General features: G+C 44.5%; 1 protein-coding gene across 2 annotated transcripts in view; it reads right to left on the reverse strand.

The window, feature by feature from the left end:
* Ube2d2 (ubiquitin conjugating enzyme E2 D2) overlaps window positions 1-16,863 on the reverse strand; it is a 45,375-nt gene extending 28,512 nt beyond the window's left edge. The window contains exon 1 of one of the 2 annotated variants that reach the window (XM_090331414.1): window positions 16,407-16,863. In XM_090331414.1, the coding sequence (XP_090187540.1) occupies window positions 16,407-16,430 (24 nt within the window). In that variant the 5' untranslated portion in view covers window positions 16,431-16,863. The remainder of the gene's footprint in view (window positions 1-16,406) is intronic. The other variant, XM_090331416.1, reaches the window with a different exon arrangement.
* Between the last annotated feature and the right edge of the window lie 8,148 nt (window positions 16,864-25,011).

A 25,011-nucleotide genomic window follows, 5' to 3' on the forward strand; every position in this document is an offset into this window, starting at 1 on the left:
CTAGCATGCATGCACACACACACTATTAGACTGTGCTATTATTTAAGAAAAAAGTCTCAGTAAAAACAAGGCTAGTAGAATGAAGTTCTTCCTGTGATTCAACTTTGAATCACAACTTTTTTTTTTAATTTTCTTTTCTTCTGTCTCTCTGCAATAGGCTAAGCAAGGTAGTTTAGGTATTTGTTTCTAACTGGAAAGACTAGATTCCTGAATAAATACATATATATATACCCGTAACAATCACATTTTAAGATTTTTTTCCCAGATACTCTTTCTTTCCCTGCCTCATTAATCTAGCAAACACATCTTCAAGAATAAAAAATGAAGCCAAGCTCTGGTGGCTTCTGCCTGTAATGCTAGCTACTCAGGAGGCTGAGATCTGAAAATCAAGGTTCAAAGCCAGCTCCAACCTGGGCACTAAAGAATGTGAGACTCTTATCTCAATTAATCTCTAGAAAACAAGAAGTAGGGCTGAGGCTCCAGGGGTAGGTCGGTAGCCTTGAGCTGAAGAGCTCAGGGACAGTGTCTAGGCCCAGAGTTCAAGCCCCATGACCAACTGGAAAAAAAAGGTAACATTTGGAAAAGTCCAAATACTGCTGAAAATGAATTGTTGTCAATGTAATTTTTTCTTTGTTTTGCTGGTTTCATGTCCTGAATAAGGCCTGGGCATTCATCGCTGGCACTCTTGCTCAAAGCTAGTGCTCTACCATTGAAGCCATACAAAGGTCCGTTTGTAGAGTTTTGTTCCTTTTTCCTTTTTTTTTTTTTTGCAATTTATTGGAGATAGTCTCATGGTTTTTCCTACTTCAAACTCTCAGCCCTCTGATTGGCTAAAATTACAAGTGTGAGCCACTAGTGCAGCATAATCTCTCTCCCTTTCTCTCTCTCTCTCTCTCTCTCTCTCTCTCTCTCTCTCTCTCTCTCTCTCTCTCTCTCTTCTTTTATTGATCCTGGGGCTTGAACTCAGGACCTACGCACTGTCCCTGAGCTTCTTGTGCCCTAGGCTAGCACCTCAGCCACAGCTCCACTTCTGGTTATTTCCTGATTATGTGGGACTGAGGAATTGAACCCAGGGCTTAATGCATACTAGGCCAACCACTACGCCACATTCCCAATCTCCAGTATATAATCTTAAAGATGACTAATAATCTCTTTCCTCCTTATATACATGCCCTTTTCTTATCAAGAAGTATAGTTTGTGCACAATGGCTCATTTGCAATGGCACTACTTGGAATTAGAGATGAGAAGAGGAGGGGAATGGTTTGAGGCCAGCCCAAGCCAAAAAGAAAAAATTCTTGAGACACCATCTGGATTAACACTAGGTGCCAGCAAGCCTGTCAACCCACGCTACTGGGGAAACACAACAGGTGTGATGGCATCCATAGAAATGGCAACCACTAGCAAGGTATAAACTGAATTCCATAATTCAATTATAAAATAATTGCCAAGCCTCATTTCCATATGATCTAACCATTTTATTGTTTTTTTTTTTAATACCTTCCCCCACCTACTTTTTTTGTGCCTGTCCTGGTACTTGAACTCAGAGCCTGGGCGCTGTCCCTGACATCCAACTTTTAGATAAGAACCTTAAGGATTTTCCTGCCCAAACTGGATTTGAACTATCATCCTTAGATCTTGGGCTCCCAAGTAGCTAAGATTACAGATGTGACCCACTGTTGCCTGGCTAATTGCCCTTTTATTAATTAGGACATACAACTGACAAACAATGTAAATGAAGAAAACATTGATCACTCATCAGTATGAAAAAGAAAGACAAGAATAATATGGAATGAAGGAGCTGGGAAGTGAGAGCAAAAGAAAAATGATCACAAAACTAGTAAGGGTAAGTTAAACAATTATTTCCATGAAACAAGACCAAAATGCTTAAAACAACAACTGAATATTCTGAGAATCTATTAATTTGAAATGCTAGGAAATAAAAGTTGCTAAAAATCACTTCCAGAAAGCACATTAAGATAAAGACTTAAAAAAAAAAAAAAAAAAAAAGGTATCCGGGTGCAGTGGCTCACACCTGTAATCCTACTCAGGAAGGCTGAGATCTGGGATGGCAGTTCAAAGCCAGCTTGGGCACTAAAGTTTGTGAGACTCTTATCTCCAATTAACTACTACAAAATCAGAAGTGGTGCTGTGGCTCCAGGGGTAGGGCAGTAGCCTTGAGCTAAAAAGCTCAAGAACAACACCCTGGCCCAGAGTTCAAGCCCCATGACAGACAAAAAAAGAAAAGAAAAGAAGCCTGGGATCCTCCCTTTGCTTGTAGAGCTCAAACAGGCAACTGGAACTCCTACAGCAGGTGGCAATTTCTGTGAATCTACCCTCTCTGGATAGGACAGAACTGTGTAGCATAAGGCCAGCATGGGCCATAAACCTTTGAATAGGAATGAATTTCAGTCTACAGCCTATCTCCGGGCTGTAGGTGCTGCTGCCTAAAGAAGACAGAATTCTCCCACGTAGGCCTAAAGATCATGTTCCACAGTTGCCTGCACCACTCAAATAGGTATGTGTATATAAATAGGTATAGGCCCTGCATGTGGCCTAGTGGTAGAATGCTTGCCTAGTATGCACAAGGCCTGGGTTTGTTTCCTCGGCACCATATACACAGAAAAGCCAGAACTGGTAATGTGGCTCAAGTAGTAGAGTGCTAGCTTGAGAAAGTTCAAGGACAGTACCCAGGCCCTGAGTTCAAGCCCCAGGACTGGCAAAAAAAAAAAAAAAAAATATATATATATATATATATATATATATAAATAAATAAATAAATAAATAGATAAATAGGTATAGATACAGATGTGGGAAGTGGTGCTATGGCTCAAGTTGAATATAGAAGCAAAGTCTAGGAAGACCTTAGTATCTAGTATTATTCATTATCCCACTACCTCCTTTCTAAAACAATTCTTCCTGAGTTCAAACCCCAGAACTGGCCAAAAAAAAAAAAAAAAATCACTAGATTCATGAATAAAAAAGCTATAAATCCTCTTCAAACTAACAGTCCCATAATAAAGGACTTAAGTAATAATGAAAAGGAAAAAGATTCAATCAACAATCAAAAGAAAACAGTGGTTATTTTGAAGAGACCTGAGAATCATAGTTTGAAGGCAGGAAAATTGTACTTCCAATTAACAACAAATGTCAGAAATGAAGGTCTGACTTCAATGGCAAAGTACGGGCATTGAGCCGGCAGTGGCTCACGCCTGTAATCCTAGCTACTCAGGAGGCTGAGATCTGAGGATCAAGGTTCAAAGCCAGCCCCAGCACAAAAGGACCTGGTACCCTTATCTCCAATTAACCTTTAAAAAACTCTAGAAAATGGGAAGTAGGGCTTAGCTTAAGGGTAGGGTGGTAGCCTTGAGCTCAAGAGCTCAAGGACAGCACCCAGGCTGAATTCAAGCCTCATGATCACCCCCAACCCCCACACACAAAAAAGTACCAACCTTGAGTGAAAAGTTAAGGGAAGCTGAGTTCCTGTGGCTCTCGCCTGTATTCCTAGCTACTCAAGAAGCTGAGATCCCAGGGAATGAAAGTCAGTGAGATTCTTATGTCCAATTAACCACCCAGAAGTGACACTGTGGCTCAGTGACAAAAAGTACTCACCTTGAGCAAAAAGAACCCAGGGACAAGACCCAGGCCCAGGGTTCAAGCCCCACAACTAACAGACAGACAGACAGATAAGCGATAGAGTCCAGGCCACAAACACAAGCTCCTGTACAGCAGGCACACAGGCACACGCACACATACTCAAAGACTCAAGCCAGGCACTATGGCACATGCCTGTAATCTTAGCTACTCAAGAGGCATAGATATAATAATACTAGTTCAAAGCTAGTCAGAGAAGACTAGCCCATGGGACTCTTATCCCTAATTAACCAGCAAAAAGCAGAAGTGCTCAAGTAGTTGAGCACTAGCCCTGAGCAAAAAAGTCCGGGGATCAGCACCCATATTAATTAATTAATTAGCAAGAAACAAGCAGGTAGGGGTAGCCATACGTTTACCTCATAAAAACAGATTTCAAACCAAAATCTATCAGTAGAGAATAGGAAATATACTTCTATTTAATAAAGGGAATGATCCATTAGATAAAAAAAGCTGTTAACATATATACATATATATTCATTAAACAGACATTTCTGGTCTGATAAACACTAACAGACCTCAGTATCCCACTATTAAGGGATACACTTCAGTACTCCATTCTCACTAAAAAAATAGTACAAACCAACCCCGCCCTCCAAAAAAAAATTAACAAAGAATTAAAATTCCGCTGGGCTGGAAGTGCACTAGTGGTACAATACCTGCAAGCACAAAGCCCTGGGTTTGATTCTTAGGTACCACATATACAGAGAAAGCCAGAAGTAGTACTGTAATTTCAAGTGATAGAACACTAGCCTTGGGCCCTGAGTTCAAGCCCCAGAATGGCAAAAAAAGAAAAAGAGAAAAGAAAAAGCGTCCAAATAAAAACCTAGTTATGCAACTCAAACTTCTAAAAATCAAAAACGAACAGAAACAAGCCAAATCCAAAATTGACAAATGGAAAGAAATAGTAATTAGGACAGAAATTAAAAGAGGCTTTAACCACTCAAAAACTGGAAGTGCAGCTGTAGATCAAAATGGTAGAGCAAAAGAACTCAGAGACAGCACCCAGGCCTTGAGTTTTACCACCATTAACGACATAACCTCCCCTAAAAAAATTATATAAATTATGAAACAGGTTGGGTGTCAGTGGCTCAAAACTGTAATCCTACTCAGGAGGCTGAGATCTAAGGATCTCAGTTCAACGTCAGCCTGACCTAACTGATAATGGGTCCATGAGACTCATTATCTCCAATTAATCACCAAAAAACCAGAAGTGACATTTTGGCTCAAAGAACACTAGCCTTGGCTGAAGAGCTCAGGGATAGCACCCAGGCCCAAAGATCAAGATCCACGACTGAAGGGGAGGGTGGGATTATTTTCATAGGACTGGAGATATAATTCAATGGTAGTATTTGCCTAGCACTGCAATTCCTTCCCCTTACCCTGGCCCCTCACAAAAAAGGGGGGCTGTCGTTCATGAAACCCTGAATTTGATTCCTCAGTACCCCCAAACAGAAAAGGCCGGAGTACTATGGTTCAAGTTAAGTGGTAGAGGGATAGCCTTGAGCAAAAGCTCAAGAAGCTGGGCAAAGTGATTTGTGCCAATCATTATAGCCACAAAAGGAAGACAAAAATAGGGGAATCCAAAGTGGTGCTGTGGCTCAAGTGGCAGAGTACTAGCCTTGAGCTGAAGAGCTCAGGGATAGTGCCCAGGCCGAATTCAAGACCCCACGACTGACCCAAAATTAAAAACTAAAAAAGAAAAAAGAAATAGGGGACTCAAGTTTCCAGCATGGGCATGGGCAAAAAGTAAGATCCTGAGACCAGGAGTTTGGCCTAGTGGTAAGAGTACTAGCATGCATGAAGACCCAGGTTTGATTCCTCAGTACCATATACCTAGAAAAAAGCTGGAAGTGGTGTTGTAGCTTAAGTGGTAGAGATCCAGCCTTGAGAAAAAAGCCCAAAGACAGTGCTCAGGCCCTGAGTTCAAGCACCAGGACTGGAAAAAAAAAAACAAAAACTAGGCACAGTGCTCAGGCTATTCAGGAGGCTGAGATCTGAGGATTAAGGTTCAAAGCTAGTAGCCCCAGCACAAAAGGACCTGAGACTCTTATCTCCAATTAACCACTAGAAAACAGGAAGAGGGGCTTGGCTCAAGGATAGGGTGATGGTCTTAAGCTGAAGGGCTCAGGGACAACTTCCAGGCCGAGTTCAAGCCCTATGACCCACAAAAATAAAATAAAATATTAAGACCGTATCTCAAAATAACTAGTACAAAATAAGAGAAAATCTTATTTCCACTTAACCACCAGAAAACCAGAAGTGGTGCTGTGGCTCAAAGTAGTCCAGCACTAGCTTTGAGCAGTAATTCTAGCTACTCAGGAGGCTGAGATCAGCAGGTCATGATTAGAAACCAGCCCAGGCAGGAAAGTTAGTGAGATTCTTATCTACAATAAACTACTCAGAAAAGGCTGGAAGTGGTGCTGTAGGTCAAGTGTTAAGAGTGCTAGTTTTGAGTAAAAAAAGAACTCAGGGGCGGGGAGTTTGGCATAGTGGTACAGTGCTTGCCTAGCATGCACGAAGACCCGGGTTCAATTTCTTGGTACCACATGCATAGAAAAAAGCTGGAAGTGATGCTGAGGCTCAAGTGGTAGAGCTCTAACCTTGAGAAAGTCCAAGGACAGTGCTCAGGCCTTGAGCTAAAGCCCAAGACTGGCAAAAAGAAGAAGAAGAAGAAGAAGAAGAAGAAGAAGAAGAAGAAGAAGAAGAAGAAGAAGAAGAAGAGGAGGAGGAGGAGGAGGAGGAGGAGGAAGAGGAAGAGGAAGAGGAAGAAGAAGAAAAAAGAACTCAGGGAACAGTGTCTAAGCCAAGAGTTTAAGTCCCAGGAGAAGCTAAAAACAGAAAAATAAAATCCAGGTTCTTGATCCAGCCCTGCTCTTACCTAGGAAGTCACATAGCTTTAACCCCAGTAGTGCTAACATATTAATTCTATTACCTGACATCTCACCTGGCTCTGCAGACAGAACAAATGGTATTTCCTGTGTCACAGTTATTTATATAGGAAAAACAAGTGTGCTCCTGTATTTCCAAGATGAGGGCTACAGAGGTTTCCCGCAGCTTTAGGAATGAGTCAGGAATTCCTATCAACAGAACTACCAGGATAGTAGCCATATCTCTTTGCGGACTATACTATCCAGAACTGGAACTTGTCAAAGCCTCCTTGTCCGTCAATAGTAAACTAATACTAAAAGACTTTAAAGAAAATCCTTAATTTAATTATATTTAAGTAGCAATCTATTACAGCCAGAGAAAGTTTCTCAATTCAATAAATTTCTGAATATTTCTTTTTGTTTGGTGGGGGGAGAGCAGAATGACTTAACTCTAAGCCTTATGCATGCCAATAACATGATGTACACAATCCTTATACCATTCCTACACTACTTATCTTATTTACTTTTAATAAACAGTATCATCAGGGCCAGGAGCTCAGCTGGGTGTTAAGAGTGCTTGCCTAGCATATATGAAGCCCAGGGTCCAACTCCTTATTCCCACATACATAGAAGTGTTGCTGTGACTTGAGTGGCAGAGCACTAGCCTTGAGGAAAAGTACCCAGGATTGAATTTAAGCCCCAGGACTGGCCAAAAAAAGAAACAGGATCAGGCTGGGAGTTTGGTCTAGTGGTAGAGTGCTTGCCTAGTATGCATGAACACCCATGTTTGATTCCTCGGTACCACATACACAAAAAAGCTGGAAGCCATACTGTGGCTCAAGTGAGAGTGCTAGCCTTGAGAAAAGCCCAAGGACAGTGCACCGGCCCTGAGTTCAAGCCTCAGGATGAGAGAGAGGGGGGAGAGGAGGGAGAAACAGGATCACCAAGTACTATTGGCTCACACCTATATATCTAGCACAGCAGCCTAAGACATGAGGATTGTGGACTGAGGGCAGCCTGTTCAATGCTTATCTACAATTAACTAAGTGGTAAAACACTAGCATGGAGTACAAAAAGTGAGTTCAAGGGGCTGGAAGTTTTGCCTAGTGGTAAGAGTGCTTTCCTAACATGCACAAAGACCCAGGTTCAATTCCTCGGTACCATACATAGAAAAAAGTCAGAACTGGTGCTGTGGCTCAAGTGGCAGGGCTCTAGCCTTCAGAAAGCCCAAAAACTGCTTAGACCCTGAGCTCAAGCTCAGGATTGGCCAAAAAAAAAAAAAAAAAAAAAAAAGCAAGTTCAAGCCAGGACCAGCACAAGTAAGGTCTTACTATGTTGCACAGGGTGGCCCTGAATTCTTGGGTTCAAGCAATCCTTTTGTCTCACCCTCTCAAAATAACTGAAACTACTAGCTAAGAATCCTTTTCTAGGGGCTGGAGTATACCCTAGTGGTACAGTGCGTGTTTAGCATGCACAAAGCCCTAGGTGCCATTCCTCAGTCCCATATACACAGAAAAAGCTGGAAGTGGTGGTATGATTCAAGTGGCAGAATGCTAGCCCTGAGGAAGAGTGCTCAAGGCCAGTGCCCAGGTCTTGAGTTCAAGCCCAAGGCAAAAAAAAAAAAAAAAAAAAAATTCTAATGGAGTATGAGAAGTTGAATTTTCTCAGAATACCTATACCAAGAAGCTTATCTTTTGGAGTAAGGTATGTCTGTTTTCTAAGATAGAATTTTTTTTTTTCTTTTGATCCATAGTGGGGCTTGAACTTTAGGCCTGGGCGCTGTCCCTGAGATCCTCAGTTCAAGGATAGCACTCTACCACCTGAGCCACAGTGCCACTTCAGATTTTCTGGTGGTTAATTGGAGATGAGTCTTGTGGACCTTTGTGCCTGGGTGGCTTTGAACCATGATCCTCAGATCTCAGTCTCCTAAGGGGCTAAGATTACAGGCGTAAGCCACTGGCGCCCAACTCTGAAATAGAACTATTTTTAACAGGCATCTTCAGCTATACACAAGACTTTGTGCTACATTTTTTTACCTTTTTGGGGTGTGGGGTTGTAGGGTTACTTGAACTCTCAAGCCTGAGTTTTGTCCCTGACTTCACCCCTCCAACCTCCAAAGAGCTAGTGCTCTATCACTCAAGCTGCAGCTCTATTTCCAACTTTCTGGTGGTTAATTGGAGATAAGGGTCTCACAGACTTTCCCATTAAGCCTGGCTTCAAATTGTGATCCCCAGATCTTAGCCATCTAAGTAGCTAGGATTACAACCATGAGTCACTGGTGGCCAGTTTTAGTTTTTTTTATTTTAGGTCCCAGTCCTGATGCTTGAACAACCTGAATCTTGTCCCTATCCTTCTTTTGCTCAAGACCAGTACTAGTACTCTTCCAATGAAGCCACAGCTTTACTTCTACCCTGCCCCCACCACAGCTGCCAAGTCTTGGGGCTTGAACTCGAGGACTGGGCACTGTCCCTGAACTTCTTTTGCTCAAGGCTAGCACTCTCCCACCTAAGCCACAGTATCACTTCTATCTTTTTACATTTACGTGGTACTAAGGAATCAAACCCATGGCTTCATGCATGCTAGGCAAGCATTCTATCACTAAGCCATATTCCCAGCCCTGCACTTAAAATTAGTTTACTAGGGACAAGACTCTCATGGACTTTCCTGCCTGGGCTAGCTTCAAACCACAATCCTTAGATATCAGCCTCCTGAGCAGTTATGATCTGTAGTTTTTTTTTTTTTTAATTTATTTAATCCTTACCCTTTGACAGTATTTTCTGTCGTGCTGGGGATCAAACCCTTGATATAGCACAAGCTAGGCAAGCATTCCACCTCTGAACTATACCCCTACCCACAGCCAACAGCACTTAAAAATAATCTAAAATTTACTGTTACAGCCAGGCATCAGTAGCTCTCATCAGTAATTGTAGCTACTTCAGGAGGCTGAGATCCTAGGATAGAGGTTCAAAACCAGCCAGGCACTAAAGTCGAAGAGATTCTTATCTTCAATTAACCACCAGATAACTGGAAGTGGCTCTGTGGCACAAATGGTAGAATGCTAGCCTTCAGCTGAAGAGCTCAGGGACAGCACCCAGGCCCAGAGTTCAGCTCTAAAACAGACTAAATAAATAAAATTTACTGTCACAATGTTAAAACTCCTTTTCTATATCTATATTTTAGGCCTGGTATGATGGCTTAAACTTCTAAGTGTAGCTATATGTGAAGCAGAGATGGGGGGACTACAATTCCAGACCACCTCAAACATAAAAAAGGCCAGAGATTCCATCTAAACCACTGACTAGGATTAGCTACTGCGCCTGGATCTCTCAATCTTGAAACAATGAGCCAGTCACTGTGGCTCATCACTGTAATCCTAGCTACTCAGGAGGCTGAGATCTGAGGATCTGGGTTAAAGCCAGCCCAGGCACTAAAGACTGTGACTCTTATCTACAATTAACTACTAGAAAATGGGAAATGGGGGCCATGGCTCAAGGGATAGGGCAGTAGCCTTGAGCTGAAGAGCTCAAGGACAGTGAACAGGCTCAGAGTTCAAGCCCCATAAGCCACAAAAATAAGTAAATAAAAAATAAAGATGATTTACTATATGAAACTAATCATAGTGAAGAGTAAAATGTAAATGACTATGGAAATAATGTATCTACTGAACTGGTGCTCCCTAGGACTTCACATAAAGCTATACAAAGCTGGATAAGGTGGTAATCACCTGTAATCACTGCAGGAAGGCCTCAGCAGTCAAAGGCTAGTTTCTGAAATACACAAACACACATGCACCTGTACACACAAACTTAGGAAGCAGTTAATAAGGATTTTAGGAAGTTACTTTTTAACGTTGCATAAAAGTCATGTTCAAACTTTTTTTCGTATATCTTGAGGACTGAACTCAGGACCTGGGAGCTGTCCCTGAACACTTTTTGCTCAAAGCTAGTACTTTACCACTTTGAGCCACAGTACTCACTTACATCCTGTTTTCTGGTAGTTGATTGGAGATGAGTCTCACAGACTCTTCTATCCTGACTGACTTTATGCCGTGATCCTCAAATCACAGCCTCCTAAGTAGCTAGGATTATAGATATGATCCACCAGTGTCCAACTTATCATTAAATGACTTCATTCTCCTATGATTCTAATTTGTGTAGTAGAAAGAGAGCAGATGAACTGATGATCTTGGTATTACTTTTGTTCTTGAGCTATGTTTGCCAAGTTTTAACTATAAGTAGCAGAACACCATGAAAACACAAAGTATTATTAGTATTAAAAAAGCTTGTACAGGGACTGGGGAGTTTGGCCTAGTGGTAGAGTGCTTGCCTTGCATGCACAGGTTCGATTCCTTGGTACCACATACGAAGAAAAAGCCGCAAGCAGCGTTGTGGTCAAGTGGCAGAGCACTAGCCTTGAGCAAAAAGTGTCCAGGGATAGTGCCCAAGTCCTGAGTTCAAGCCCCAGGACTGGCAGAAGAAAAAAAAAAATAGATAAGCCCAAGGACAGTACTCAGGCCCTGAGTTCAAGTCCCATGACTGACAAGGGAAAAAAAATTGGGACTGGGAGTTTGGCCTAGTGGTAGAGTGCTTGCCTAGCATGCATGAAGACCCGGGTTCGATTCCTCAGTACCATATACATAGAAAAAAGCCAGAAATGGTGCTGAGGCTCAAGTGGTAGAGCTTTAGCCTTGAGAAAAGTCCAAGGACAGTGCTCAGGCCCTGAGCTCAAGCCCAGGACTGGCAAAAAAAAGCCGGAAGTGGTGCTGTGGCAAGTGGTAAAGCACTTGCCTTGAGGAAAGCCAAGGACAGTCCTCAGGCTCTGAGTTCAAGCCCCAGGACTGGGACACACACAAAAAAAAGTTTTTAGTAGGGGCCACTGGGTTTGGCCTAGTGGTAAAGTACTCGCCTAGCATGCAGAAGACCCAGGTTCAATTCCTCAGTACCACATAAATAGAAAAAGCCAGAAGTGGTGCTGTGGCTCAAGTGGTAGTGCTACAGCCTTGAGAAACTCCAAGGACAGTAATCAAGCCCTGAGTTCAAGCCCTAGGACTGGCAAAAAAAAAAAAAAAAAAAAAAAAAAAAAAGCTTTTAGTAATCTAACTTTGATCAGTCTTCGACTACTTAAAGAATCAAAGTAGCTGGGTGCTAGTGGCTCACATTTGTAACTCTAACTATACAGGAAGCTGAGATCTATGGATTGTGGTCCAAAACCAGCCCTATAAAGTCTGTTAAGGCTCTTATCTCCAATTAACCACTAAAAAGAAGGAAATAGAGCTGTGGTTCAAGTGGTAGAGTAGTAACTTCGAGCTTAAAAAAAGCCCCAAATTCAAGCCCAGGACATGGACACCACAAATAGTTAAACTTTGCCTTTCCTAGTAATAATTTCAATATTGTAGCACCTGAATGTGTAGCAGTACATAAAGAAGTAAAAAATTTCTCTGATGAGCCAGAGTCTACAGTCTACAGAACATAAGAAATCTTCACTCAGAGCCTACTGGATCTTATTTCAGACACAATTTTAATAAGCTCTGTGATGGGCCGGGAGTTTGGCCTAGTGGTTAAAGTGCTTGCCTAGCATGCACGAAGACCCGGGTTCGATTCCTTGGTACCACATACTTAGAAAAAGCCAGAAGTGGTACTGAGGCTCAAGTGGTAGAGTTCTAGCCTTGAGAAAAATCCAAGGACAGTGCTCAGGCCCTGAGCTCAAGCCCAGGACTGGCAAAAAAAAAAAAAAAAAAAAAAAAATAAGCTCTGTGATATGGTTTCGTAGCCCACAACAGATGAAAGACAGCTAACTGGAAAAGGGTTGGGGGTGATGCTGCTAGTAGCAGATACTCAAAAGGATCAAAATCAAAACAAGACCAATAAAGTCAGTTTAAAAGCTCAAAACAGCAGGTTAAGGCCATTTTGTATAAATACTAAAACAACAAAAACCACAGAGGCTCACAATCCTGCCAGAACACTGAATATCACTATATTATACATTCATAATAGTCCTCGTTAATACACTTTGCTGCTTAAAGCATAGGTCAGAACACCTTAAGATGCCTGTCAAGGGCCAGGAATGTGGCCTAGTAGTAGAGTACTTGCTTAGCATGCGGGATGTCCTGGGTTCATTCCTCGGTACCACATACACAGAAAATGCTGGAAATGGTGCTGTGGTTCAAATGATAGAGCCTTGAGAAAGCCCAAGGACAATGCCCAGTCCAAGTTCAAGCCCCAGGACTGGCAAAAAAAAAAAAAAAAAAAAAGTCTATCAAAATAAAAAGCCCATGGCTGGGAGTTTGGCCTAGTGGTAGAGTGCTTGCCTAGCATGCACGAAGACCTGGGTTCAATTCCTCGGTACCACATGCATAGAAAAAAGCCAGAAGTGGTGCTGTGGCTCAAGCCCAAGGACAGTGCTCAGACCCTGAGCTCAAGGCCCAGGACTGGCAAAAGATAAATAAATAAATAAACAATAAAAAAAAATAAAAAGCCCATAAAAAGCCTTTTCCCAAAAAAATACATGGCATTTAAAATGCTACCAAATTTAGGGACAGAGTGCAGATTAGTAGTAGAGCACTTACTTTCTTAACATGTATAAAGTCCTAAGGTTTAATCCCCAGCACTACAAAAATAAAACGACTGCCAAATTCAGACACAAATAGTATCTCTGCCAAAGAAATAAAAATTGAATTCCTAAAATGCCTCAATGTTAAATTTTTTTCTCGTTGTTCTTAGGACTTGAACTCAGGGCCTAGGACCTTGGGCCTTGTCCTGAACTTTTTTGCTCAAGGTTAACATTCTATCACTTGAACCACAGCTCCATTTCCAACTTTTCAGAGGTTAATTGGAGGTAAGAGTCTAATGGTCTTTCCTGCCCAGGCTGGTTTCGAACCATGCTCCTCAGATATCATCCCCCTTGATTACAGGCATCAGCCACTAGCAATGAGCTATGCCAAATGCTTTTTAGAGCTGTTTCATTACAAAAATTATTAGAACTCAGATGCAAAGGTATTTAAGTAAAATTACTTTTTCAGAGAATGAGAAGAGTTTCAAACCAAGATCAATTATGTAAGAAAGTCTTCTAGGGATTCTTATACATTGAGCTGAGAATAAAGCAGACTGCCATCAACTTAAAATGGGTATCAAAGCCAGGAACTCGTAGCTCAAGCATATAATTCTAGCTGCTCAGGAGGCTGAGATCTGAGGACAGCTGTTCAAAGTCAGCCTAGGCAGGAAAAAGTGAGACTCTTATCACCATTTAACCATCAGAAAACCAGAAGTAGCTCTGTGGCTCAAAGTGGCAGAGCACTAGCTTTAAGCAAAAAGCTCAAGAACAACATTCAGGCTCTGAGTTCAGGCCCCACAACTGACCAAAAAAAAAAAAAGAAAAGAAATCAGATGGGCTGAGAGTTTAGCCTAGTGATAGAGCGTGGCCTAGCATGCACAAAGACCATGGGGTTCGATTCCTCAATACCATATACATAGAAAAAAAGCCCGAAATGGTGCTGTGGCCCAAGTGGTGGAGCTCGAGCCTTGAGAAAGCCCAAGAGCAGTGCCCAGGCCCTGAGTTCAAGGCCCAGGACTGGCAAAGAAAGAAAAAGAGAGAGGGGGGGAGGGAGGGAGGGAGGGAGAAAGAAACAAACAAAATGTTTGGAAAAATTGGCCTCTTTTTTTTCCTCGCATTATCATTTGGCTGGTATACCAAAAACAATTTCTATTTTCTATCTCTGGCAATCTCAGATATCAAGCCATCATGTGGAAGACTCTAAAATTATAAATCATAGGTAGGAGGGTAATACAAGTTTTAAAAGTTCAAGATAGGGGCTGGGAGTTTGGCCTAGTGGTATAGTGCTTGCCTTGCAAGCACAAAGACCCAGGTTCAATTCCTCAGTACCACATACATAGAAAAAAGCTGAAGTGGTGCTGTGGCACTGAGAAAACCCACAGACAGTGGTTAAGCCTTGAGCCCAAGCCCAGGACTGGCCAAAAAAAAAAAAAAAAAATGTTAGGGACCAGGAGTGTGGGCTAGTGGTAGAGTGCTTGTTCAGCATGCATGAAGCCCTGGATACCCCATGCGTGAAGTCCTTGGTACCCTGAAAAAGCCTAAGGACAGTGCCCAGGCCCTGAGTTCAGGCCTCAGGACTGGCAGAAAAAAAGATTCAAGATAGGCTTGTCATTGATAGCATTGGTGGCTGGCTCTATAAGCCAAGCTACTCAAAAGGCCAGATCTGAGTATGACAGTGAGAAGCCAGCCCAGACAAGGAAAGTGTGTGAAACTCTTTCATTAATTACATACATTTAAAAAAAAAAAAAAAGTGGAGCTGTGGCCCAAGAAGTAGAGCTCTAGCTTTGAGCAGAGGAGCACAGGAACAATGTCCAGGTGATGAGTTCAAGTCAAGCTCCACAACCAAACAAAAGAAAAAAGTCTACCAGACTTCACTGTCTGGGGGCTGGTTTCAAACCATAATTCTCAGGCTTCAGCTTCCTGAGTAGCTAGGATTGCAGGCAAGCCTATATAGCAAGCACAAGGCCCTGAGTTCAAAAAAAGGGGAAAAAAAGAAAAGTCTGCCCTTTTCATTTGTAAGAGATTGAAGTCAAATGAAGTTGGTAAGGAGCTAATTTATAATAAGGAATAAAATTAATTCCACACTAAAGGTGTTTGATGTAGAATGAAATGAGGACCAAGCAGAGCTAAGATGTTCATAAAAGGTCAAATAATTCACAATCCAATATGGTTTAAGAAAAAGTGCAAACTGGTTCTTTCCCTTGAATTTTCACCCCAATCTTTAGGATTAATAAGCTTAGGATCTACACCTCTAGGTACCTAAGGTTTTATGTAGCTAGCCGGAGTAGCCATATGAAACCCCAAGCAAAAATCATCAGTGGTATTCCCATTTCCAATAAATGGTAGTGATGCTAAGAAGGTTACAGTATTGGGGGGAACCTCAATTTTAATATTCCTGACATGGTATTAAGAAAACCTCTCTATCAATAAATAACCTTTTATTTTAAAGAGCAAAGATTTTCTTCCTAGCCCCAAAAATCAGTAAAACTTTTTCTAAGTTAAAAAGGTCCCTCTGAAGACCTAGCAGCTAATTTCAGTGTTATAACTATTCTGTGACAGGAACCTAGTTTTTCCAGTATTTTCAATGTTCAGTTTCTCAACTGATTGGCGTCTATCCTTGTCGATCTAACAGCTTTCCCATTAGTTTTCCAAGCCTGCAAAACATAAGAGCTAGTTTCTGACTACATATGGCAATCTCAAGAAATAAAAACATTTCTCCTTCCACTGTCCTCCTCCTCAGTCACATTTTCTCCCTTCTGAACTTCCTAACTGTAACACTTTCTGGACAAGTAAGGTGGACTAAGTAACTAAAGGACGTGAACTCAAAACAGTTGTGGATCGGGGCAAAACGGAGCTGTCTGTCCACAGACAGGGGCCAGAAGCTCAGGCGGCTGTGCCCTAATGGAGGGGGGGGGGGGTGAGAATGCGCCCGGGGTGGTGGGGGGGCAGAGATGGGGTGATGAGCCCTTTCGACCTCTGTTGGTGGAGCCGCCTGATACTCCGGCCCCCACCCTCCAACGCCTGGACAATGGCCCTGGAGCGCAGCACTACCGGGCTGGAGGAAGGTTCTGGGTCCCCGTACCACGCGGCCTGGGAAAGGCAGGCAGGAGGAACGCAGAGAGGGCTGGAGCTCCTCCGGCCTAAGCGCGGGCCGCGCGCCCGGGCCTCCGCGGGCGCCATCACTGGGAGTGGGGTGTGAAGGCCGCCCCGCGGGGCCAGCGCCAGCAGCGAGAACCAGAGGCCGCGAGCCCGGCGGAGACGACGGCGGGAAGTGCAGGCCAAAGCCTATGCCCAGGCCTGCCCCGCGGCCCTCCCGCAGCCGACCTCCGGCCGCTTACCTTGTGGATTCTCTTCAGAGCCATGGTGGGAGGCGGCGGCCCCCGGGGCTGGGACGGGGACGGGGGAGGGACGGGGAAGGGACCAGGAGGCCTGAGGCCGCCTGGGCGGTCGCCGGTCAGCCGGAGGAGACGGGATGTAGTGGAGCGCGGGCCCGGCGGGACGGGCTGAGGGCCGGGGCCCACTCAGCTTCTGGGGCTGCCGCAGCGATCACCGCATCACTCGGCGGCGGACCCTTTATGCGCTGCCGCCGCGGCCGCCCCAGCAGCCCCAGCCGCCCCAGCCGCCGCCGCCGTAGCTGACTCTTCCTCGCAAACTCAGCGCCGCCTCCCCGGGCGCTGCTATCCCTCCGCCGGGAACCGAGAACTCGCGTCTCGGGCTCGGTAGGGGCCGGCCGGTCAGACAACCGGAGGAACTGCCTGCTTTCCTGCCTAACGCAGGTGGACCGAGGGACGCGCGGGCGGGCGGGCGGGCGGCGCCGCCGGGGTGGGGCTGCCGGAACGTGGGGAGGGCCCCGGCCGAGGGGCAGGTCGGGAAGCGCGGGGATTGGCGGGCCGCAGACGGAGGGCTGGGCCCAGGGACGCGGAGGGATACGGGCCGCCCCTGTGTGTATCCTACGCTCCGTCGCCGTCGCAGCCACGGACACCGAGGGAATGACGCCGGGAAGCGCAGGGGAGAGATCTCGCGAGAACTCGGGCGCGGGCTCCCGGTGGCTCCCGCGCCTGGACCCTGGAGTCCCCGCTTCTGATACCCGCTGCGCGTGTCCCGGAAGGAGCAGTCAAGGTCTAAAGGCAGATGTTCGTATTGCTTGGCCATCGCTTGTGCCATTCTCTGGAGGAAGCCCCTCGATCTCTCGCCACGTTCCAGAGGAGGAAGGGACTTGTCCAAGGTCACACAGCTCTCCAGTGGCAGGACTAGGACATTTCGGGAGCCACAGGTCTCGTCAGATCCTTTCTGGTTCGTCGTGTGGTAGCGGTGTGGCCGCAAGCCGCCCACGGCTGAGCTTTCCCGACAGAGCCCCCAGTTGGAAAGAATTGAATTTTTTCTCTTCCTCTGCCACTGACATGTCAGCTTTGGGAGCGAGCCTACCCTATGTAGTCAGAAACCACTGAAGGGTAGACCTAGCCAAAGTCAAATAAGCTCACACCGTCAACCTACTCAATAAAGAGGGGTAGACATTAGAAAAGGGTAACCCCATGGGCCGGGAGTTTGGCCTAGTGGTAGAGTGCTTGTCTAGCATGCACGAAGACCCGGGTTCGATTCCTCGGTACCACATACATAGGAAAAAGCCGGAAGTGGTGCTGAGGCTCAAGTGGTAGAGCTCTAGCCTTGAGAAAGCCCAAGGACAGTGCTCAGGCCCCGAGCTCAAGCCCAGGACTGGCAAAAAAAAAAAGAAGAAGAAGAAGAAAAGAGTAACCCCAAAGGGGAAAAGTAGAATCAAGATGCCCTGAATAGATATACTTGGGATTATGGGATGAAAGGGAACTTTTTTTTTTTTTTAGTGGGTCATGAGACTTGAACTCAGCCTGGGCCCTGTCGCTGAGCTCTTGAGCTCAAGGCTACCACCCTGTCCCTTGAGGTAAGAGTCTCACGGTCTTTAGTGCCCGGGCTGGCTTTGAACCGTAATCTTCAGATCTCAGCCTCCTGAGTAGGATTATAGGCTGCATCTGGTTTTATCACATTTTTTTATTAAAGAATTTATTAACATTAATTTTTACATCGTACTTCAAATGACATGTTTAACAAGTATTCAAGAAGGGAATTTCTATAATTATCACATTTTTTAAAATTCTTTCAACCATTTATGGACACTTGGGCTGAATCCATAGTTTGATTATTATGAATAGTGCTCCTGTAAACATGACTGTGCTAATAATCTTATTTGCGTGAAGACTTACATTCCTTTAGAAAGATGTCCCAGATTGATATAACATGATAAACTGCCCTCCTCCCCTCTCCTGTCCCCTCCTCTCTTCTTTCTTACTCTTACCTTTATCCTCCCATTGCCACCTGTGCAGCTGGGATTCCTGGATTAAGCCACAAAACCCAGATGTAACTCACAGGCTTTCTTTATAATTTTTTGCATTTGGGTTTTGTCTTAAAAGTCACCTCTTCGCTGAAAATGAACAATACAATTTGTGTGGGGGTTCATAAGGGAAAAATTGGGAGAGAATGAGAGAAGGGGTAATTGTCCAAAAAGAAATGTACTCACGGGCCCGGGAGTTTGGCCTAGCGGTTAAAGTGCTTGCCTAGCACAAAGACCCGGGTTCGATTCCTCGGTATCCCACATACACAACCAAGCCGGAAGTGGCAGAGACGAGACACAACCAAACCGGAAAAGTGGCAGAGACGAGACAAGACGGCGACAGAGAGCGAAAGAAGCGAGCTGAGCTGAAGTGAACAGAGCCCAACCGAGTGGTGGCCGGAGCGTGCGGGAGCAAGCCGAGCCAGAGCCAGCGAGGCCGGAGCGAGCGGGGCCGGAGCGAGCAGAGCCAGGAGCAAGCGAGAGCTGGCAGGGCCGGAGCGAGCGGGGCCAGGAGCGTGCGGGGGCCAGGAGCGTGCGGGAGCGAGCCGGACCGGAGCGAGCGGGCCGGAGCGAGCGGGGCCTGAGCCAGAAAGGGGGCCTAGCCGGGCCTGAGCGAGCAGGGCCGGAGCGAGCGGGGCCAGAAAGAGAAAGGGGCCAAAAAAAAAAAAAAGAAATGTACTCACAGCAGGCACCGTGGCTCAGGCCTGTAATCCTAATTACTCAGGAGGCTGAGATCTGAGGATTGCAGCTCCTAGCCAGACTAGGCAGAAAGTCCATGAAATTTTTAGCTCGAATAAACTACTCAAATAACTAGAAGTGGGTAGTGTGGCTCAAGTGGTAGAGCACTAGTCTTGAGCACAAAGAGGCTTAGGGAGAGCACCCAAGCGCAGAGTTAAAGTGCTAGGACAGGCAAACTATAAATAAGTTGTACCCATTACTTATGTAACTGTAACCCCTCCCCATATATCACCTTATAACAATAATTTAAAACTAAAATTTTAAACAACCCCCCCAACTCTTTCAGGAAGCTCTAAGGAGTGACCTTAGACTAGGTTAGGGGCCCCTTAGGTTAGAGTCCCCACTGTGAGAGATTGATCACCCTTGAACAGTTGTAATTGTCAAACCACTGTTCCATTCAATAGACTTGTTAGTTTCTACAGAACAGAGATGTTGTCTCTATTGTTCCTCTTTTAATCCCCACTCTCTGGCATCTCAAAGACACTTATTGAATGAATTCATGAGTGGCTGGCTGAATTATGAGCAGCTCAGGGAAAATCCCTTTATATCCACAAGCTGTTAGATAACAACAACTCACTTAAATATACACGTGCGCGCACGCGTGCGCACACACACACACACACACACACACACACACACTATGATATCTAAGGCTTTATACCAACTTGTATGGTCTAAACCCAATGTAAAGGGGTTCACAAATCTGGCAGAATAATCTTGCTCTGAGATATAGAATTCCCTTAAACCAAAGGATGACTACTATACACTGGCAAAAAAAAAAAAAAAAAAAAAAAAAGAAAGGGTCTCTACTTCTTGCATCTATAGTACTTAGGTCTGTCAATTTAGTTGTTAATATCAACTGTTGTGAGGTTTTGTTTTTGTTTTTGTTTTGTTTTTTGTCAGTCCTGGGCTTGGGCTCAGGGCCTAACCATTGTCCTTGGGTTTTCTCAAGGCTAGAGTTCTACCACTTGAGCCACAGCACCATTTCTGGCTTTTTTCTATGTATGTGGTACTGAGAAATTGAACCCAGGCCATGCTAGGCAAGCACTCTACCACTAGGCCAAACTCCCAGCCCCTGTTTGTTGTTTTGTGGCAGTTCTTGGGCTTGAATTCCAGGCCTGGGCCTTGAACTGAGTTCTTAGTTTTAATACTCAAGGATAGGACTAGCACTTGAACCACAGTTCTACTTTTGGTTTTCTGGTGGTCTCACAAACTTCCATGCCTGGGCTAGCTTTGAACCACAATCCTCATTTCTCAGCCCCCTGAGTAGCTAGGAGTACAAGCATGAGCCACCACAGCCTGGTTGTTGCTGGTTTTGGGGATTTGGGGTTTTTTCCCCTTTTCATCTTGTTTGCTTATCAGTTTTAGAAGAATGGGGGAGGCATAGAAATGGTGGAACAAAGAGTGAACAAATGTAGCAGTGCTTATCACTAGACACTGTAGAAAATGAACTCTACCACTTTCGAGTGGGGGAAGTGGTATTGTTGCTCAGGGGATAGGGCAGTAGCCATGAGCTCAGGGACAGCACCCAGGCCCAGAGTTCAAGCCCCACCGACACAAAAACAACTTTTGGGAGGGGACTTCCACAGGAGGGAAAAACATAGAGAGGGAAAGAGGGGTGACATTGTTCAAAAAGAAATTCACTCGGGGCCGGGAGTTTGGCCTAGTGGTTAAAGTGCTTGCCTAGCATACACGAAGACCCGGGTTCAATTCCTTGGTACCACATACATAGACAAAAGCTGGAAATGGTGCTGAGGCTCAAGTGGTAGAGTGCTAGCCTTGAGAAAGTCCAAGGACAGCGCTCAGGCCCTGAGCTCAAGCCCAGGACTGGCAAAAAAAAAAAAAAAAAAAAAGAAATTCACTCATTGCCTGACTTATGTAACTCCTTTATATATTATTACCTTTACAATAACAATAAAAAATGTAAAAAAAAAAACCAGACCAAAAATCTGATGGAGCTATATATTTCAAGTCTATACTCATTTATTATATATTAAGTAAAAGTTTATTTTGATTTGTATTTTGAAGTTCTAGAAGTGCTGGGAGCAAATCCAGTCCTTGTACATGTTAAGTACTCTTCTATTGATTCTGTGGGATTCTTTTTTTTTTTTTGCCAGTCCTGGGCTTGGGCTCAGGCCCTGAGCACTGTCCCTGGATTTTCTCAAGGCTAGAGCTCTACCACTTGAGCCACAGAACCACTTCTGGCTTTTTGCTACGTATGTGGTACCGAGGAATGGAACCCAGGTCTTCGTGGGTGGGAGGCAAGCACTCTACCACTAGGCCAAACTCCTGGTCCCTCTGTAGGATTCTTTTGAGACAATGTTTCACTATATTGCCTATGCTAGCCTCACCTCCCTATCTAGGCTTGCCTTAAACTTTCCATCTTCTGCTTTTCTCCCTGTGATGAGATTATAGAAGTGAATCCCCATGCTAAACTGCAATTATTTATTTACTTATTTATTTATTCATTTATTTATTTATAACTTATGCTCTACTAATTGAGCCAGCTCTTTATTTTTACTTTATTTTTTGAGTTTTTTAAAAAAAGAAAATTCTACTATCTTTATCTGGACTGGCTTTCAACACTCCTACCTTGCTGGGTGTCTGTGTTCATGGCTGTTCAGGAGGCTGAGATCTAAGGATCATGGTTCAAAGCTAGCATGGACATGAAAGTCCATGAGATTCTTTTTTTTTTTTTTTTTTGCCAGTCCTGGGCTTGAGCTCAGGGCCTGAGCACTGTCCTTGGACTTTCTCAAGGCTAGAGCTCTACCACTTGAGCCTCAGCACCACTTCCGGCTTTTTCTATGTATGTGGTACCAAGGAATCGAACCCGGGTCTTTATGCATGCTAGGCAAGCACTTTAACCACTAGGCCAAACTCCCGGTCCCTCCATGAGATTCTTATATCCAGTTAACCACTAGAAAACTGGAAGTGGTGCTGTTGCTCAAGCAGTAGAGTGCTAGCCTTGAGCTGAAGAGCTCAGGGACAGTGCCCAGGCCCAGAATTCAAGCCCCATTACCGACTAAAAAAAAAAAAAGAAAACCTTTTCTGCCTCCACCAAGTAGCAAGCATGGTGGCACCAGCCTGATTACAAAATGTTGAGGGGGGCGGTTTGTCAGTCCTGGGCCTTGAACTTTTGAGCTAGCTAGTATTCTACCACTTGAGGCACAGCTCCATTTCTTACTTTTTTTTTTTTTGTTGGGTCATGGGGCTTGAACTCTGGACATGGGCACTGTCCCTGAGCTCTTCACTCAAGGCTACCGCCCTACCCCTGGGCCTGGGCACTGTCTCTGAGCTCTTCAGCTCAAGGTTACCACCCTACCCCTTGAACCACAGCACCATTTCCTGTTTCGTGGTGGTTAATTAGGGTTGAGAGTCTCAGGTTCTTTTGTACCCCAGGCTGGCTTTGAACCATGATCCTCAGATCTCAGCCTCCTGAATAGCTAGGATTCCAGGCATGAGCCATGTGCCCGGCTGCTTCTAGCATTTTGTAGTTAACTGGAGATGAGAGTCTCATGGGCATTGCTGCCTGGGCTGACTTTGAACCACTATCCAAAAATGCCAGAAGTGGAGCTGGAACTCAAATGGTAGAGTGCTAGCCTTCAGCAAAAAAGCTCAGGGACAGCCCCCAGTCCCGGAGCTCAAACCCTAGGACTGGCATACACACAAAAGCTAAGCAAGAGTGAAAGGCCCTAAATTCAAGCTCTAGTTTCAACACATAAACAAAGCACATCAATCATAGTGTTCTGCCTCTGTTTGTAGCGTGTGTGTGTGCGTGTGTGTGTGTGTGTGTGTGTGTGTGTGTGTATGTATGTATGTGTTGCTAGGGAATTAAACTCAGGACCTCAGATATGGTAGGCAAATGCTCTACTACCTGAGCCATGTCCCCAGCCCTCTGTTTATAGTCAAATTATTTGTTTTTTGTTTTGCCAGGCCTGGGGCTTGAACAGGGCCTGGGCACTATTCTTGAGCTTTCTCAAGGTTAGGGCTCTACCACTTGAGACACAGCACCACTTCTGGTTTTCTCTGCCTATGTGGTACTGAGGAATAGAATCCAGGGCTTCATGCATACTAGGCAAGCACTCTACCACTAGGCCACACTTTCAGCCCTATATTCAAATTATTTATTTATTTATTATTTTTTTTTTGCCAGTCCTGGGCTTGAGCTCAGGGCCTGAGCACTGTCCTTGGATTTTCTCAAGGCTAGAGCTCTACCACTTGAGCCTCAGTACCACTTCCGGCTTTTTTCTATGTATGTGGTACCAAGGAATCGAACCCGGGTCTTCATGCATGCTAGGCAAGCACTTGAACCACTAGGCCAAACTCCCAGCCCTATATTCAAATTATTAAACATGAAGTTTACTAGACAATCTGGATGCTAGCTAGTGGCTCACACCTCTAATCCTAGCTCTCAGGAGGCCGAGCCCTGAGGATCATATTCAAAGCCAGCTCAAGCAAGAAAGTCTCCATGAGACTCTTTTTTTTTTTTTTGCATTTTTTTATTGTAATTAGTAAAAGGGTTACATGATATTTGCCAGACAGAAGGTGCATTAATTCACATACATTGATACCCTTTCACATGTCTTGGTCCCCATTTCCCTCCCCCTCCATGAGACTCTTTTTTTTTTTTTTTTTTTTTGCCAGTCCTGGGCTTGAGCTCAGGGCCTGAGCACTGTCCTTGGGTTTTCTCAAGGCTAGAGCTCTACCACTTGAGCCTCAGCACCACTTCTGGCTTTTTTCTATGTATGTGTTACCAAGGAATCGAACCCGGGTCTTCATGCATGCTAGGCAAGCACTTTAACCACTAAGCCAAACTCCCGGCCTCCATGAGACTCTTATGTCCAAATTTACCACAACAAAACCAGAAGTGTTACTGTGGCTCAAAGTGGTAGAGTACTGGCCTTGAGCAAAAAAGCTCAAGGATATTGCCACAACTAACAAAAGTAATAATACAATAAAAATTTAAAAATTCACAAGGGTATTGAAAATTAGAATACTGACTAGATATTTGACAATATTAAGATAGATTGATTGATTGACTGATTGATTTTGATTGATTCAGGACCAAGCAATGTAGCCAGTGGAACCTTACCTCTAGCCCAATTTTGCCTTTGTTATTTTTGGGGTAGGTCTCTTTATATACCCAGGCTTGCCAAGGCTGTGATTCTTCTACCCCCTCATCATCCCCTCTAGGGATGACAGACACACATCACTGCACCCTGCTGTTGTGCTTAGTCCGTAGCTATGATAACAGGGACTTACCACTGTGCCCAGCATACACTGGTTAAGATAGTCATAAAGAAATGTTTTTAGGGTAAGGAGCATAGCCTAGTGGTAGTGTGTTTGCCAACATGCATGAAGCCCTCAATACCACATACTCAGAAAAAGCTGGAAGTGGAGCTGTGGTGCAGGTGGCAGAGCACTGACCCTGCACAAAATGATGTCCAAGGACAGTGCTCAGGCCTTGAGTTCAAGCCCCAGGACTGGTCAAAAAAGAAAAAAAAGAAAAATATTTTTACCTGGGCTGGCCTCAAACTTTGATTCAATCTTTGCCTTTCAAGTAGCTAGAATTACCTGTTTAAGCCACTGCTTTACTTCTTATTTTTAATTATTTAGAAAGAAAACCTTGCGATGTGGCCTAGACTGGTTTTTGTTTGTTTGTTTTTGTTGTTGTTGTTGTTCGTTTTTCCAGTCCTGGGGCTTGAACTCAGAACCTGAGTACTGTCCTTGGACACTTTTTGCACAAGGATAGTACTCTGCCACTTGAGCCACAGTGCCATTTCTGGCTTTTTCTGTGTATGTGATACCACAGAATCGAACCTAGGGCTTCCTGCATGCTTTGC

This window comes from Megascapheus bottae, chromosome 4, assembly GCF_031878675.1.
Source record: "Megascapheus bottae isolate mThoBot1 chromosome 4, mThoBot2.hap1, whole genome shotgun sequence".
NCBI lineage: Eukaryota > Metazoa > Chordata > Mammalia > Rodentia > Geomyidae > Megascapheus > Megascapheus bottae.